This window comes from Polyodon spathula, chromosome 4, assembly GCF_017654505.1.
Source record: "Polyodon spathula isolate WHYD16114869_AA chromosome 4, ASM1765450v1, whole genome shotgun sequence".
NCBI classification, from domain to species: domain Eukaryota; kingdom Metazoa; phylum Chordata; class Actinopteri; order Acipenseriformes; family Polyodontidae; genus Polyodon; species Polyodon spathula.
The window spans coordinates 77,690,515-77,707,465 of record NC_054537.1 but is presented as its reverse complement, the minus strand read 5'-3'; the positions used below and the strand labels follow the sequence as shown (position 1 = coordinate 77,707,465).

At 37.6% G+C, this 16,951-nt stretch overlaps 1 protein-coding gene across 1 annotated transcript in view; it reads right to left on the bottom strand.

Annotated features, from left to right (window-relative positions):
• The window catches only part of LOC121314898 (exostosin-1), a 95,311-nt gene extending 83,853 nt beyond the window's left edge, over positions 1-11,458 (bottom strand). Inside the window, exon 1 of the mRNA XM_041248640.1 lies at positions 9,798-11,458. Within this exon, the coding sequence (XP_041104574.1) occupies positions 9,798-10,756 (959 nt within the window). The 5' untranslated portion in view covers positions 10,757-11,458. The remainder of the gene's footprint in view (positions 1-9,797) is intronic.
• Positions 11,459-16,951: the final 5,493 nt, after the last annotated feature.

The window sequence follows — 16,951 nt, the reverse complement described above, 5'->3', positions numbered from 1 at the left end:
GTTGTACAATATTTACTCAGCTTTTTAATTCCCTTTCATTACATTCCATTTAATAAAAACTAGGATCGCATCAAGAAAGAAAATTAAAACGTCGATCACAAGATTAGTCATTCCGTTTGAAAGCTGGAGTGACGTAGCCTGCCTGGCCTGTATCATGTTGTAGACAAATGGAAACTGATTGACACTTCCTAAATCAGAAGCAGCACTGGTGGCATTTTTGCATGTATGTATTTTGGCAGCCAGTGTTGCGTGTACAGCCTAAGCTGGACTTTGTTTAAAATGCTTACATGTTTTGTCGAGTCAGGACTCCCCAGGAGAACAATCCCCACTCACAGCAGCAGCGACAGCGGCAAGCAGGTGACAAGCAAGGGAAAGCGAGCAGAGGAAATCCCGCCACTGGCCTCTGTTACAATTTATATACAAAATCTCACAATTCAACTAATTTCTGACAGACACGGGCATGTTAAAAAAAAAAATTTCCGTTCGGATATTCATCCTAGCATTACTTTAAATAAGTTGGCCACTTTCAAGTCTCTCTTCTAAACACCAGAAGGTTAGTCATAGTTTTGTTAGCAATGTAATGGTATAATGAACCGCTACTGTAGTAAAGCCTTCGCTAATCCCCTGCCTTGGCAACCGCTGAATAATCTGGTATTTATTAAAAAAACGCATTCCCTGAATGAAAGGCCAGAAAGAAAGGAATCACCTCATAATTATTTTTTTAATGTTTTTAGCCACATTCCCTGATGTCACAAACCAACAACAAGAATCAAGACTCTTAAAGTCTAATACCACGGTCTGTGTTGCTTCAACAGCCAGTTTTAAAGCCACTGAATTTAGCCAACAAGCAGCCACAGGAACAGCCCCAATCTCAGTCGCTTAAAAAGAAAAACACATTGACAACAGTTCTCGCTTCCAGCTTTGCGACAAATCACAAAACCAGATTACGGAGTTTAATGCCCAGTCCCACTGGGAGCTGATTTTACGACTTTCTTAAAAGATCTTCATGGTGGCCTTTGAAGCAGAACAATAAAACTTGCCATCTACTCACAGCAGCAGTTGAAATTACAAAAATATTCCCTATACCTGGATACAAATGTGACTAACAAAATAAATTAAAAATAATACCCAACTCTATGACTCCATTAGCACTGCAAGGCCTATCTGTATTGGAAGCAGGGAAACTCTTGACAGTATACTATACTGTAAGCCTGTGACAATAGTGGCTGACAGCTAGCTTTTGTAAAACTCATGAATCATGCAAACTGCAGAACGTCATGGTCCTGAAAACAGACCAGTCCTCTCATAATACTTTAACACATGAAAGTACATTGTTGTCAGCACACAATTTAAATGCATTTCACACCAGCCAAAGTTCAGTTTATTAAATCTGCTTACGGCATACTGAAAAAGTTCATTTGAAATGATTCTTCAGTATGCTCAACATTACTTTTTAAAGGAAACAAATTGTATTAAAACATTAAAACTTTAAAAAAAGTGAAAAAATATATATATTGATGATGGGCAACAGCCTATCCTAGCCACCAAGTTAAACATACAGTATACAGTAAAGAGGCATCTTTAAAACATTGCATTACAGCAGATTGACTGTCACTGATTTCAAAGAAAGAGTAGCTTAAAACATCCTTCAACACGTATTTATTTCACAAATTAGATTTTATATACTTTATATAACGGGCATTCTATTTTAGCACTATTTTATATTATAGATCATAAAATATTTGATATTGCTAAAATAAAACCAAGGTTTATAAATATTCCTACACAACACTTACAAAAAAGGCAGTTGTTTGGCTTCATATGTTGTTTTTGCTTATATTAGTAAAGGCAACTGTACAGCCTGTCAATTGCTGAGAAGTACTATTTAAATTGCAAATGTGCTGAACAAACAGAACAGTAACTGCACAGTATTATTCTGGAGCAGAGTCCTAAAACAAGCTGCAAGGAAACCACCTGGCCATGTGAAATCGACGGTCCAACTGCTGATTCATAATCCGCTCTATATTTCGTGTCACACCAGTGCACCATCAAAATGTCTAAGGTAGAACGTTCCTTTTTACACACTGTATTGAACTAAACCCAATAATCTAAACAAACAGTCTGACCACTCAACCCTCACAGTGTCTTTTCTGACAGGTATAAAGCACCACTAATATATTCTGTTGGATGTAGCATATTAAATCACTCGAGGTACGTCCCTAGTCATCAACCTATCCATCTACTGAGGTTCTAGAGTTTCAAGTTATTTTTCAGCCTGCACTGAGGTATGTCTAAGGTAAAAAGACTTTCACGTGCTTGAGTGACCTCAGTTTTGTTTTTTTCTTTTGCTTCAAGCTGACAACTTTAAACATCATTGTCTTGGCTTCTTTATGTTAGGTATACTGTCTCAATCACCCAATCATAAAATCTAAATTAAACTAACTAATCTGGAAGACAAATGTTTAAGTTATGCAAGTCAGGCTGTACTTTTAAAAAAGACCATCTTTAAAAGAAAAACTAGGCATTTTGTACCCCATTGCAAGTGTGTTTATCAAACACAAAAAAACCAACTCCACTATCCCAATCCAATGTGCATGTCTCAACCATTCAAAACAAAATGTTTCATCCATCACGTTTAGTCAGAAGCTACAAATGAGCAGGGGAGAAAATTGATTGTTCCAGTAACAAATTGCCAAAACAATTTGAAAAAGGAACTGTCAAAAAATAATGGGGGGCTGGAGCTCAGACTTTGCCTGGAGACCAGCCAAATCTCTTGGTGCTCTCAAAAGTAATTCTCTCTGCCAGACATTCTGGTTCTTTCTCTTCCCCAAGAGCAGGCCCAACGATCCGTGAAGTGTCATGAATTAATGAATTAATGAGTGCCGGTGAAGTTTCAGGACAACGATTGTGTGGTTCACAAAGTTCAAAAGCAAGTTGGAAAATAAAACGGCACTGTCAACTGGTTCAATTGAGGGAGAAAAAAAACACTCTAGGGCACACCAGGCTGGGGCTTATGTGGTGGTAGTGGGGGGGTAGTTAGGTGAAGAATTGAGCATTACAAAAGCTCTAAGGAAAAGTCTCTCGCAGCAGAAAGGTTTTTCAAAAACATCTTTTTTTTATTGATTGGAAGTACATTTTACTTATTGAACTCATGGTGAGGTATTGTGCTTTAGAAACCCTCTTTGTAAGTAATCACTATGGTTAAGCCAGGAAGCGATGACTTACTGCTGGAAATCCTTTACAATTTTTTTTTCGACTGTTTAATTCCATGAGTCGCAATATGGAATAAAAAAACAAACAAACAAAAAAAAAAAAGCTTTGTATCTCTACAAAGAATTAATACTTGAATGAGAAAAAAGTACAGTGGTATGTTGCTTTTAAAATAATTCACTGCCTGAATGATTTATTGGAAGAATACACGACTTATTCAAAAGCACTTTAAAATAAAAAAGGTATGTATATAAATGATATAGACAGCAGATTTCAGAATAAAACAGACTACACTCTTTTGTATGTGCTGGTATCAAAAGGCAAGGCAAGTTACTTTTATCTGCACTAAGACAACTTTGTCACAAATTCTTAAATCACAACACTGTTGTGACAAGAACGATGCCAGCTTCATTGACATAATACAAGAGGTTCATCTAGAATTAAATCTTTAATATGAACGTTTGCTTACAGTGAAGCCAAAACAATATGCGCTTAAGATCATTTCTACAGAGGTCGAAGCCAGTTTGGAGAACAATTATTTTTTATATACTTTTGAATAGAAATATTATTTTTATTACTGTTGGGCTCATCATCAAAATAATAAAAATAATAATAATAATAAATAATAATAATAATAATAATAATTTATTGGTCACCTTTCAAGTTTGTAAAGCAAGAAATAAACAGAAAAAAAATAAGCATTTATCACCAGAGAGAGCAAACTGTCCTTGCGGTTTTAACGTGCATGGCATTCCTACAGTAGTGTCAATTTGCACAACAAAAGTATCAAGCAGCCATGTTGCCTAAGACCATTTTAACCCATCACCCACCATAGCTCTAATCACCGGCTGGCTGTATGTTTTTTGGTTTTGCTGGAGGGGTCAGACTGCCCTTTTCAAGAGTTAGAGAGAACAAGCATTCCTTTGCAATGGTCTTCACTGCTTCACAATAGAGTGATGGCTGGGAATTGTTGAACAAACAGTAGAAAGGTTGAGTAACTCTGACTTTACCCACTGGCACCAGCACATTATTCATTTTAATCCATCAAAGAGACACAAATGTCAAATACAAAGTGCAGCATGTTACCAGTAAAAACAGTACAAAAAGACAGGGGGCCATTTTATTCATCAGATTTGTATCTGCTAAGGCGATGGCAAAGGCAGGTGAGTTTAGAAGCTACAGGTTTTGAAAGCCATTTTCTACCTATAACACTTCACTTCCAAGTAATGCTGACATAAACAAAAATGCTTTTGAAGTGTTAGACATAAACAAAAATGCTTTGAAAGTGTTATTTAATACTTTCTAAAGTTTTTATATATTAAAAAATATATATATATATATATATATATATATATATATATATATATATATATATATATATATATATATATATATAGACACATATATAAACACAAAACACTAGCAATGATTCAACAGGAAATGTTCACCTGTTTACCAGAGGCAAATTCTGCATCAGCTTTAAAAGTTTTTATTCCACTCAGTTACAAAGTTTCTATTGAAAACACAGGTTTAAACAGGTTGTGTAAACAAGACCTAATAATTGAGCATGCACATCCATATACTTGCATTGCAATTCATCACATACTGTTTGTTTTCACTGTTACCACATCGGGTAAAAAGCAGACTCTGAAGCAACCAATAGGACATTGCATTACAGTTTTATTAATGAACTGATCCAACCCTTATTAGAAGTACAGTTGCATTCATTCCACAAAGTCCCCTTCCACATTAATGAAACAATAAAACCCCTACACTGTCTAGAACCATTACCACTTCCTTCCTTTCAGTCCTTTGTTCACTTAATGCCATGACTCTCAATGCTGCCAGTTGCTGAAACACAACAAACACGTCAGTGACATTCACCCACCCCCACCAGATAATGTCCTTAGCAAGTTTCATCATAATTGGATAAGCTGTAACGTAGACATATGGCCTATGCAAGTAAGCCTCTACTACAGAATATGCACTAGTAAGGGGATAAAAATGGGTTTAGGAAATTAATACATTTGAACAACTTGTCTTGGTTTAACACCGTAACACCACCTTCTTATCCAATCTTATCCAATTCTTGTATTGTCCAATAAGTAGCCAAGAGATGTTTTTGTTAAACTCCAATACCAATAAATAATGCTGTCTGAACACCTGAAAAAAATCTATTAACTTTTGAAAAAAAAAAAAAAAAAAAGATAGAAACAGCTATTGACAAGACATGTTTTCATCATAAATCCATTACTCTCGCGGACATTCAAAACTCTATTGGCTCAAATGTCTGCCATTAAGAAGAAGAGAACATGTAACCACCACCCTGCAAAGAATCAACAAAAAAAAAACTCACACTTGAGTAAATGGCAGTGTGGATTTCATATTGCACATATTGGATAAAATATGTGCAGATTACAGATTAACAATTTTGTCTTAGTACTGTAGTGGCAACAAAATTGAGACAACAAATAGAACATGTTATCAGACACAATACTGGCAAAAGACTGGTTGCATAGAAACAAAAAGTTAAAACTGTTCAAGCGCAGTCTCTTGGGGACACCGGGTGTGCCCTTCAAGACTGAGCTGAATGCACAAAACAAAACTGCATGTAAGTAATTCTGATTAAAAGGAAAATACCAGTCCCTGAAGCCACTGTAATGATTATACAAGGCTAACTGGAAACCCACTTTCACCCAGCATGCAGGCAGCGGAGTCAGCAAGCAGATATTTACTGTAAAATAACTGCTGAATTAGTACTGGGAGAACATTTTCAATGCAAGCATTTCCCAATGGAAGCCCACAGAGGAGACTACTGTATGTTCAGGCTGGCAATCCCTCGGTTTCAAGACACGAAAGACCCCATGCAAAAACAGCATCAGTCATATCAGCTAAAAAGTAACACACAGCTCCAGAGGCCCAAAACGTACACCAAAAAGATAGCTTTGTATTTATTAGTGAACAAACTGGAAAACAAGGTCAGTCTAGTGCCATTTGCATGATTTTTGCTTTTCATAATGGCTTCCAAGAATATCGCTTGTTTTGTTTTTTGGCATGGACTAGTGTCTATTTTGGATTATGTGTAATGCAATACCAGAATTAATGTTTGCAGGTTATGCTGGATTAGATTATGTGTATGATAAAAGGAAAATGGCTTTCATGCAGTCTCTCCCAGAACACAGTAGAAGCTGAATTAACAGAACTTCCCCTTGTCCAATTAAACTGCATGGATTCTCTGTGTGGAGAAATACCTTGTATATGAAACGAGAGAGGAACCAAACATCTCAGTAGCAAGGGTGCAAGGAGACAGTGAAACAACTGAGGGCTGAAACCAACAAACAGAAATACCTTGTATTGAAGGGTTTTACCAGATCAGTCTGTAATGAGCTTTGTTGCAGATAGCCATTGCTACGTGTTGTATCATTTTTCTGGTACTTCAGACTATACCATTTCGTACACTAATATGCACATGGCTCCAGGACATATTGAGATTATGAAATACTCCAGGGAGAAGGCAGATGATTCAACTTTTTTGGTTTTGTAACTAATCGTCATGCTAGCTGCCAGTAAGAAGTGGGCAGACGTTTCATGGGAAAGAGGATTCCTGCCCTTCCCTTCCCAGGAAAGTTGTCAATCAATCCAAGACAAGATCCAATCAACTTTGCCAACTCTAGCAATTTAAATTGAGTCACGTGGCATTGCAATGTACATAACTTAACCCCATGTTGCAATTTCCAAAAAATGAAATAAAATCAGAACATATCACTCACAGATCAGATTTTTGTTTTTTTCACAGACAAATTATAAATCATCAGGGGTGTGGAAATTAAGTTCTCCTGCACCCGGTGTAAATACAATAATGTACTATACTATCAGAGCCAGGTAGGGTTCCTTCTAAAGTGACCAACCTGCAGGTACTTAATTGATTACCTACTTAAAGATCCAGTCTTTCAAGAGGGAAATCCAGTCAGAGAAAATTTAGTATGAGCCTGGTTGCTGACACTGTTCATTTCAGGAAAACATTTCCAAAAATTAAAAAATAATAATTATACAACACACACCATAAGTTGATTTAGCCAACCCTTCCAGTAATCTTACAGAAATAAAGGTTAGATTATCAAAAAAAATATCTGGGGCTGCGAATTGCTAAAAAAAATAACACGCACGATTACTCTTGCATGTTTTCAATCCCCAATCTCTCCAAACGCTATATTCCCTGCTACATTCAATATTTACTACATCTCTATTGAAGTCTAACACTTCTCAGGGTCACATAACCATACTCTTTCAAGATTACTTTTGTTTGTTTAATATTAACATTTGATGATTGGGAAGGATTCACATTCATACCCAAAGTTTTGCAGGTCTCATATTTACCTCAGGACATCCCCAAACATCAGAAAGGATATTTTTCAACACAGCCCTTACTTCTCCCTATCAACTCATTAAAAAAAAAAAAAAAAAAAAAAAAAACACCTCTGCTGGTTAAGTTTGGGATAATTGTAACATGAAAGAATACCACATTTTGGATTAGGCCTAATTATAATTAGGAAAGGAACTTTAAGGTCTGTTGACATTGAGAAAAAGCTCAATAACTATCCAACTCAGTAACATGACACTGATTGAAGGAATTGTACTGACCTAACAGTAAGCAAGAACTAGGCTGGAGAAGTTCCTGCAGTGACAATAATGTGCTGCCTATGGGACAGGCTCCCTCAACAGCTACATTATTATTATATGTTTATTTAGCAGAATCCTTTATCCAAGGTGACTTAGAGACTAGATAATGCAAATAAAATAAAGGTTTTATTTTTTTCCGCTTTTATATCACAGGGATCTAGTGTTTCATCATCTAGTGTTGACATACCTGACAACTATATATATAATTTAAAAAAAAAACAACAACAACAACAACAACAACAACATTGCCCAAACTGAGTATTTAAAGGCTACAGACCATGTATTGCATTGTATGTATTGTTAAGTAAAGACTGGTTTTATTTTGTCAAGAAGTTCTGATTCAGGGGGACACAAAGGGTTCCTTTCATTATGCATACTTTTACATAATTTTCTTTGATGGTAGAAATAATAAGAAACCACCATAAAGTGAGAAATCGTATTTTAAAAAGTGCTTCATTTTGCAAAACAAGTATAAAATAAAGTATTGAATTTAGTAGTATGGGTATCATTCTAGCTAAAGTGAACCTAAAATTTGCGTCTACTCATTTTGGTATTTGGAAATATGCTTTAAAATTATACCATTGTCTTGGTCATCCACACAGGAGATAAATTATGTCAAAAGGCAATCAACTAGAACAGGGCTACTCAACCCTGGTCCTGGAGGGCCGCTATCGTTCCTGGTTTTTGTTCCAACTGTACCCTAAATTACTTAACTGGACCAATTAATTGTTTATTAGAAGCTTAATTGGTCAAGGTAATCAATTTAGTGTACAGTTAGAACATAAACCAGGAGGGACAGCATCCCTCCAGGACCAGGGTTGAGTAGCCCTGAACTAGAATGTGTGCTCTTTACACACACACACCCCTGGTTCTCACAATGTGGGGCACAAGTCACACAGCTCTTACTTTGCATGTGCACAACAAGGACACTGGAGACAGTTCCTCCATCGCATGTGGCTTATGACTCTTCTACCCAAATGGTCCAAGCCACTGCCCAGGATTTGGTCCACTTCAGCTGGAATGAACTCTAGTATAAGTTCAATATGTTCTTGTCTGTAATACACACTGTCTTATGGTAATTTCTACTGACCTACACAGATGACAATGCATAGGTCTGCAAACAGGATGTCACAGACTAGACTTAACTTCGTCATGAAACTGCTCATTAGGCATACACAGCAGCAGGGATTCCTAATGATGGCCTCCCTATCTGGATTAAAATGATGCTTCTCTTCTGTGAAGCATACTTCACTATTATTAATGGATTGCACAAGCACAACATCAGTGCGGGAGATCGGTAGTTGGTAAAACATTTAAGCTAACTCAGTTTTTTTTTTCCAAAAAAAAAAAAAAAAAAAAAAAAAACCGAGACCAACAACACTGATTTTTATTTTATTTATTTTTTGTCTAAAAATAATGATTTACACAAACAGTTTCATAATGAAGTGGTGTGTGTTTTTCATTCACGTCTAAAAAGACCCAGCAAGTTCCTTTATTAGACTGGCCAGATATTTTTGCCAGTCCTGACAAGGTGTTCTAATGCCGTTAAACAAGGAGATGGCAAAATTTAACTACCAGCAGGTTGTAATATGGCATGATTATATCCCCGTGACCATGCCAAAGAAGCTCTTCTGTTGGAATTTTAACGACTGCATTTTACAGGCTTAATTACATGTGATACTTTAATCTATACCTAATAACGCAATATACATAATAAACAAGTTAAAACCCCATACTGCTGTAGAAAAAAATGTGATTCGTCGAGGGCTTAATTTGCGAAAATGACAAAACCTTTACTGCATGACATTTGTTGTACTGCAAGACAGCCAGCTGCACCTATGTACCCAAATGTAATACATGTCATCACTTTTGTACAACTGGTAAGAAAAACTTAACCCTTCACTTACTTGTCATATTCTGCGTTGTCTTTATCGCAACGGGCGTCCTTGTGCTTTTGCCAGTCTTTGCCATGTTTGCAGGTAGTCAGTAGGACTACATCCTCCGCATTGTGTACATGGTATAAGGCATTCCTAGTGTCTGACCCGATCCCAGTCAAATATCGCTTCCCTTTGAACACCAGCATGTATTTCCTAAAAGGTGGGACTGTATTAAACTTTAAATAACCCCTGTCTCCACCTGTCCTGGGGTGATCTTTAGAAAATAACGGGATAGAAACATCAAAATTAGGTCTAAAGTTTTCGGTCCCGATGCTAGCTTTTGCTAACATGGCCTGGCCGATATCAAATCCCAAGTCTTCTGTGTAATCGGGCCATGTGCCCGAATATAAATTAAAAATTAAGTGATTTCTACCATTGTTCCATAGGGGGAGGTTTTGGACTTTTGTTTTCAAGCTATGGACGTACTGAGGAGAGAGCTGGTCTCTGTCCAAAGTATCCAAACTTAGGACAAACAGACAGGCTTGGCTGGGGTCTGATGTGTAGAACCTGGATGTCTCGATCGCTGACAAGATATTTTGGTAACTTTCCGAGATTTTCTCCCCCTTTTGTTGAGGATATGTGTATACTTTAAAGCCGTTTTTCTTGCAGATTGAGAAATCAAAGCATGACTCCATGCGACACCGTTTACCTTTGTAAATGCTTGAATTCGCGTCCCTTTTCTGTTTTGGAGATATGTGCACGTTGTAATCCTCGTTTTCCAATTGATCCCAAGGTATAAATGGTTGTAAATGGTCTGAAAAATGCGGCCAGGTCTGATCCGGACCCGAATGAAAAACATTTCTGCTATGATCCTCACGCCGGTTCGGAGTCCTCCTCCTAGCTCGAACTTGCAAGCCTCCAAAGTAGAACAGTAGAATCAGACAGACGCCGGCGGACAGCAAGATTAAATAGCGTTTTTTGGCCTGCATGTGTCCTGTTTGGGTCGAGATTTTTACAAATAAACCCAAAAACCCCCGAAGTTTCGCTATCACCACTTCCAGATCCAACCCGCCATCTTCCAGTCTGCAAAGATTTCAAACAGTTGTCCTCCACCACCTTCGTATTCCGTTCCCAAATCCTTAGATTGATCCAGCGCATGTGGGCGACTTCTTTATCTTTCTCCCCTTCTGTCTATCATTTTACAAACCGGTGTTGGTGGTGTATCGTCTAATCTAGCAATGGGATCATGACTGTTCGTTTTAACCAGCCGATGTGTTTCTCTCCCAGTAGCCGACCACAAGCTTGCTGAAACCGACGAACTACTTCCACTGAGTGAGTCCGAGTTGGACTGCTGCACAGCACGGAGAGCCCCCTCTGTTTAAATGCAGGGACACAAACAAGCCGCGGAGATCATATATTTTAACACCATGGACGGACCAACGCACCACAGAATCAGAATCTCGCTAGAATCTGGGGGTTATTTCATGAGTCTTGAACAAAGCTCGTAGTTTATTTAAAGCACTGTAACCATACAAATCCTGGCATTTCTTGTCTCTCTGAAAGCAATCACGGGTGCCAAGGTTTACAAAGATTTCAATGCTGCGATCTCTCTAGACAGAGAGAGCTCGAACAGTTGTAAACTGGAAAGTCCCTGATCCTAGCGTCCACTTACCAAGGGCTTAGTGGTTCCGACTGCTACACTGTAACATTCCAATCCCCACACGACGACGTCTGACGTCATAGCCTTACGCACAGGACTTTCCCATTGGCTAGCGTCATGTCCGTTTAGGCGATGCTTCCGCTGCACCCATTCATAACTCCAACCACGTATGGACACATAGCGAGTTAAGAAGACAACTGCTTCTTTAATGTTTGATCAATTTTCCATGTATAAATACTACTTAGATATTATGGGTAATGACGAGTTACATGAAAATATCTTTGTATACTTCAGAACACGTTTTTAATTTTCTTCTATGCTGTAAACTTGTTTTTGTTTAATATGTTCCGCTGAAACGGGTTGAAAACCGCTGTTCAAGCGCTGTTTATTACATATTTTAACCGTATTATTTTATTTGAATTAAACTATTATACACATGGTGCAGTGCCCCATATAGTTTTAAAAATAGCTTTTCATTTTTTTTACATGGGTAATATTTTTAAACAAAACACAAAAATAAAAACTCAGATAATCTGTTGGGAAGAGAAGGCAAACATGATAATATGTCCAGTCTGGGACTGGTAAGAACACTTCATTTGGATCGCTTTGTAGATTTGTAGCTTGATATTTAAACCGTTATATGTAATGTAAATCAGCATTTATGTGCAATTTATATTTTTGCAATTAAATAAACTTATTCACATTTGTGCCTGAAAGTAAATGACACAAATGGAACAAGCCATGCAACTACTCGAGTTTTACCTCATTTTTTACAAGCACAGCTGCTAGAGCTGGGTCCTTCTTCAGATATTTACAATTAGATATAGTTTAAATAACAAAATAAAATATTTGTATCATTCAGAAAATATTTAAGTAATGGATAAATACTGTAAACAGCTTAAGCACACACATACCACAGGAACCTCTCAGTGTTGAACATGAAGGAGCTAGCCATTTCTGTGACAAGGGACCAGAATGATTCAGAGATCTCTTACACTGCTGATTGTATCTTCGGACACTACAAAAACTGTAAATGTTTTGGGGTCTTTGTGCGAAATCCACTGGCTGAATTTATCTCGCTGTATGTCACTTTCATGGTTAACACACATTTAAATACACTCCTATATACGTTGAGAAATTCATTTGCTTAATCTCGTAAAGTATTGATTTTATATAAATTTTACAATTATTTACAAGATCACAGGGACTACCCGTATGTGTGTGCACTGGCTAGGTTATATACAGTAAAAAAAGTATATTGCCAGGTAGCAAAAATTGTTGGCTGCTTCCTATTCCAGGCTTCAATTTCACAGTAAAGTTGATTGCATAAGATAAAATGTAATTTAGTTTGATTTGTAAAATATTGTTTCGCTGTCATAGTGATGTATTGCCTGGGCTTGGTGTCATTTATGTTTGTTGGGATTGTCAGACAGCCTCTATAAAAGTTCACTGTACAATGGTACATTTGTACAGACATTTACCAATGCTTGCACTACGCATTTACCGTAGTCCCACACTGGTAATGGTAATCTAACCATACAATACATCTGATCTGCGTTTACAGGCTACTTTGAGCACTTTTTGCACTATATCACTTTTTTTGCCTGTCCTAGAAATGAAATTCAGATTTTATAGTGGTTTTTTTATGGGCACTCTTCAAATAGCAGTGTGCGGATCATTTTGGACTTTTAATTACTTCATGCATTTGGAGATATAAGCAGCCGGTTTTGTTTTTGTTTGGACTTCGCTTTTAAGGCACATTAAGGACTTCTTTTAAAACTTCATTTAAATTATTTCAATGAACAACATTGACACAGTGATAATTCCAGCAGTGTTTTCATGTAGAAATGTATTGAGCTTCCTTTGCCTTTATCCTTTTCAGCACATCAAATGTAAATAAAATAAGAAACACTTGTTGCAAACAAAACCACCAGACCTCCACTTATCACAGGTTAGGTTATATGTCATCAGAACTGTTTGTTATCTTATAGATGGAGATACAGCAGCTGTGTTAAAGCATTTCCTGTACGAATGTTTGCTATAAAGACATTAAATGAGCCGCTGTAAAGAGAAACCTGGCAGTAAAATAGAAACCACAGCTTCAATGAGGTCTGAAGAAAGAGGAGGCAAATAATTTCCCAGCACAGATGAAACTCCTGATAAACAGTCAAAAGGACACCATTTGTTCCAGAAAGAACATACCATAACATAAGCATGAGAACCTAGAAAGCAATACAATCAACGAAGAATATTTGATATAACAATACAAGTACAAATATATTATCTGGCATAAAAGGCAGCATGGATTAAAAAAAACAGTGGCCCGTGGTAGCTTTTTGTACAAAATCATTTATATACAGTGTTCCTTATTCTGTGTATGTTGAAGATGGGATATTTATCTATTCAAGCAGAGCAAAAGGACTCAGAGAAAGCGAGAGAGATAAGATGGCAGGCCATATTTCAGATGAACTTGATTAGAAAACCTTTTCAGCTGAGCTAATAGACAAGATGCCTATGTTGTTATTTTTTTTAATTATTTCAGAAGAATGATACTTGTTTGGCTTAAATAATCTTCTATAATCTCTTTTGTTGTTAAATAAACTTAAAAGCAATAAGATGTGAAAGTCAAAGTTCAGTCTGACATCTCAGGAAGCTCTGTGAAAGGCAGCTGCAGAGATGATAAGGGTATAGTACAAGCTCAGGAAGTGAAACAGGAGTGCCTGATATTTGCAAATGTGACCTCGGAATTTATGATCTTTAAAATGGCCTTATTGAGTTGAAGAAGTATTTTGTAACCTTCAGTGCAAGTACATGAAATCACAAGTGGATTTAACAAATTAACTGAAAAAGTTTCACATGTCAAATGATTTAATCTGTTCATAAGAGGGCCTATTCAGAGTAAGACTTTGTTTAAGTTTTAAAAAAGTAGGCCTAAAGCCTTCAGTGTTATTGGGAGGCCATAAACATTATATATATATATATATATATATAGTTATATATATATATATATATATATATATATATACACACACACACACACACACACACACACACACACACACACACACAGTGCCTTGCAAAAGTATTCAGACCCCTGACCAATTCTCTCATATTACTGAATTACAAATGGTACATTGAAATTTCATTCTGTTTGTTATTTTATTTTAAAACACTTAAACTCAGAATCAATTATTGTAAGATGACATTGGTTTTATGTTGGGAAATATTTAAAAAAAAAATTAAAACTGAAATATCTTGCTATGATTGATTTTGGCCCATTCTTCTTGGCAGATTTGCTCCAGGTTGTTCAGGTTGGTTGGACGATGCTTGTGGACTGCAATTTTCAAATAGTGCCACAGATTCTCAATGGGATTGAGATCAGGACTTTGACTGGGCCACTGTAGGACATTCACCTTTTTGTTCTTGAGCCACTCCAATGTTGCTTTGGCCTTGTGCTTGGGATCATTGTCCTGCTGAAAGGTGAATTTCCTCCCAAGCTTCAGTTTTTTAGCGGACTGAAGCAGATTCTCTTGCAGTATTTTCCTGTATTTTGCTCCATCCATTCTTCCTTCAATTGTAACAAGATGCCCAGTCCCTGCTGATGAGAAGCATCCCCACAGCATGATGCTGCCACCACCATACTTCACTGTAGGGATGGTGTTAGGTTTGCGCTACACATAGCGCTTTGAGTTTTGGCCAAAAAGCTCTATCTTGGTCTCATCTGACCACAAAACTCATGCTTTCTGGCAAACTCCAGGCGTGCTTTCAGATGGTACTTTTTGAGTAATGGCTTCTTTCTTGCCACCCTCCCATACAGGCCAGTGTTATGCAGAGCTCTTGATATGGTTGACTGGTGCACCATTACTCCACTCCCAGCCACTGAACTCTGTAGCTCCTTCAAAGTGATTGTTGGCCTCTCTGTGGCTTCTCTCACACGTCTCCTTCATGTTTGAGCACTGAGTTTTGAGGGACGGCCTTTTCTTGGCAGTGTCTGGGTGGTGTGATGCAGCTTCCACTTCCTGATTATTGATCCAACTGTGCTCACTGGGATAGCCAAACACTTGGATACCCTTTACCTAATCTATGCATTTGTATTACTTTATCTCTAACTTCTGTAGAATGCTCATTGTTCTTCATTTTCCTTCAGATTCACAGCCTTACCAATGATCCTTCAACAGTGGGGTTTTTATCCAGAAAATGTGACAGCAACTTTAATGGTTCACAGGTGGAGGCCAATGGTAAGGTAATTGTACTAAGGGATCTCACAGCACAAATTAGGCTATATCTGGAAGGAGCTTAATGAAGAAAAATTGGCCATGCTCAATTGATCATAAAAATTGAGTTTATTGATTTCTGAAGATTGCATATGCACTGTAAATGTCATGTCTCATTCACAGAGATTTGAAAGTGACAACATAAAACAGACTTCAAACAATTAAAGGACAAAAATAAACTGTAAAAGGAACAGAGGTGTGTCACTGGCCTCTTGGGGGCATGTGTACGTTTGTAGGAGAGCGCCAGATACTCTGCCAGTGAAGCATTACCAGCTGTGTTTGTTGTGGAGCGTCTCACTATAAAAAGGAGCCCCTGACCCCCCCCCCCCCTCTTCTTGAGAGCTGGGACCAAACAGGTTACTACTACCGTGAAAACAAAGACTCCTTGTTGGAGCTTTGCAGTAAGCAAATACCAAGGGGGAAAACAAGGTGGTAACCTTCGATCTCAGGGTTGCTAATCATTTGCTGAAAATGAACAGAGATGAGTTTAGGGATTTTTAAATCCTGTTTAAAAAGTATAGTTAGCAGGTGTGTGTCAGCAGGACCTCCTTTGTAGTTTGAGCAGTGCATCGCCGTTTTCACGGCACATGTTATTTCATTTTGTTGTGTTTTGACAGTGTACTCTTTTTGCTTTTTGTTCCTCTGCATTGTACACCACCGTGTATTGTCGCCTGGCTAAAACATTCCCCAAAGATGCTGGTTATATCCGCACCAGAATGCCTATATACCAGTCTTGCTGTAAATAAACTTGCACTCTTATTTATCCAAAGTCTTGTTTCTGGGCTTTATTTCCACACTGCCAGGAAGTGAAGGATAAACACATAGTTAGATGTCTCTTGTATTGTGTAGTGTATTAGTGTGGATCAATAAACAATGCTTTTAAGCACCTTTCAACCTCAAGCTTGTTTTGCCTGATTGTTTCACCGCCACTGCTGATCCAACCTCCCACTTGGAACCTACAGCGCTCCCAGCGCTACATTGGCATTAGAGTGGGATTGGGAAATGGATCCAGCGGAGACAGAGGGAACCCGCCCCAGCTCAGAGCACCCACATTAGGAACAGATGGCTTGGCTGAAGGCAACACCAGTAATTAAAACACTCTGGAGGGGTGAAGAAAAGACGTTACGGATTGAACAGAATCTCCAGGGGAGAGAGAAGGATCTGAATGCAGTAGGCAGCTATTATGTACCTTCCATTTAATAAGTGAAAAAAAAGAAAGTGAGGAAAGTCAAAATGTACAAAAAATACTA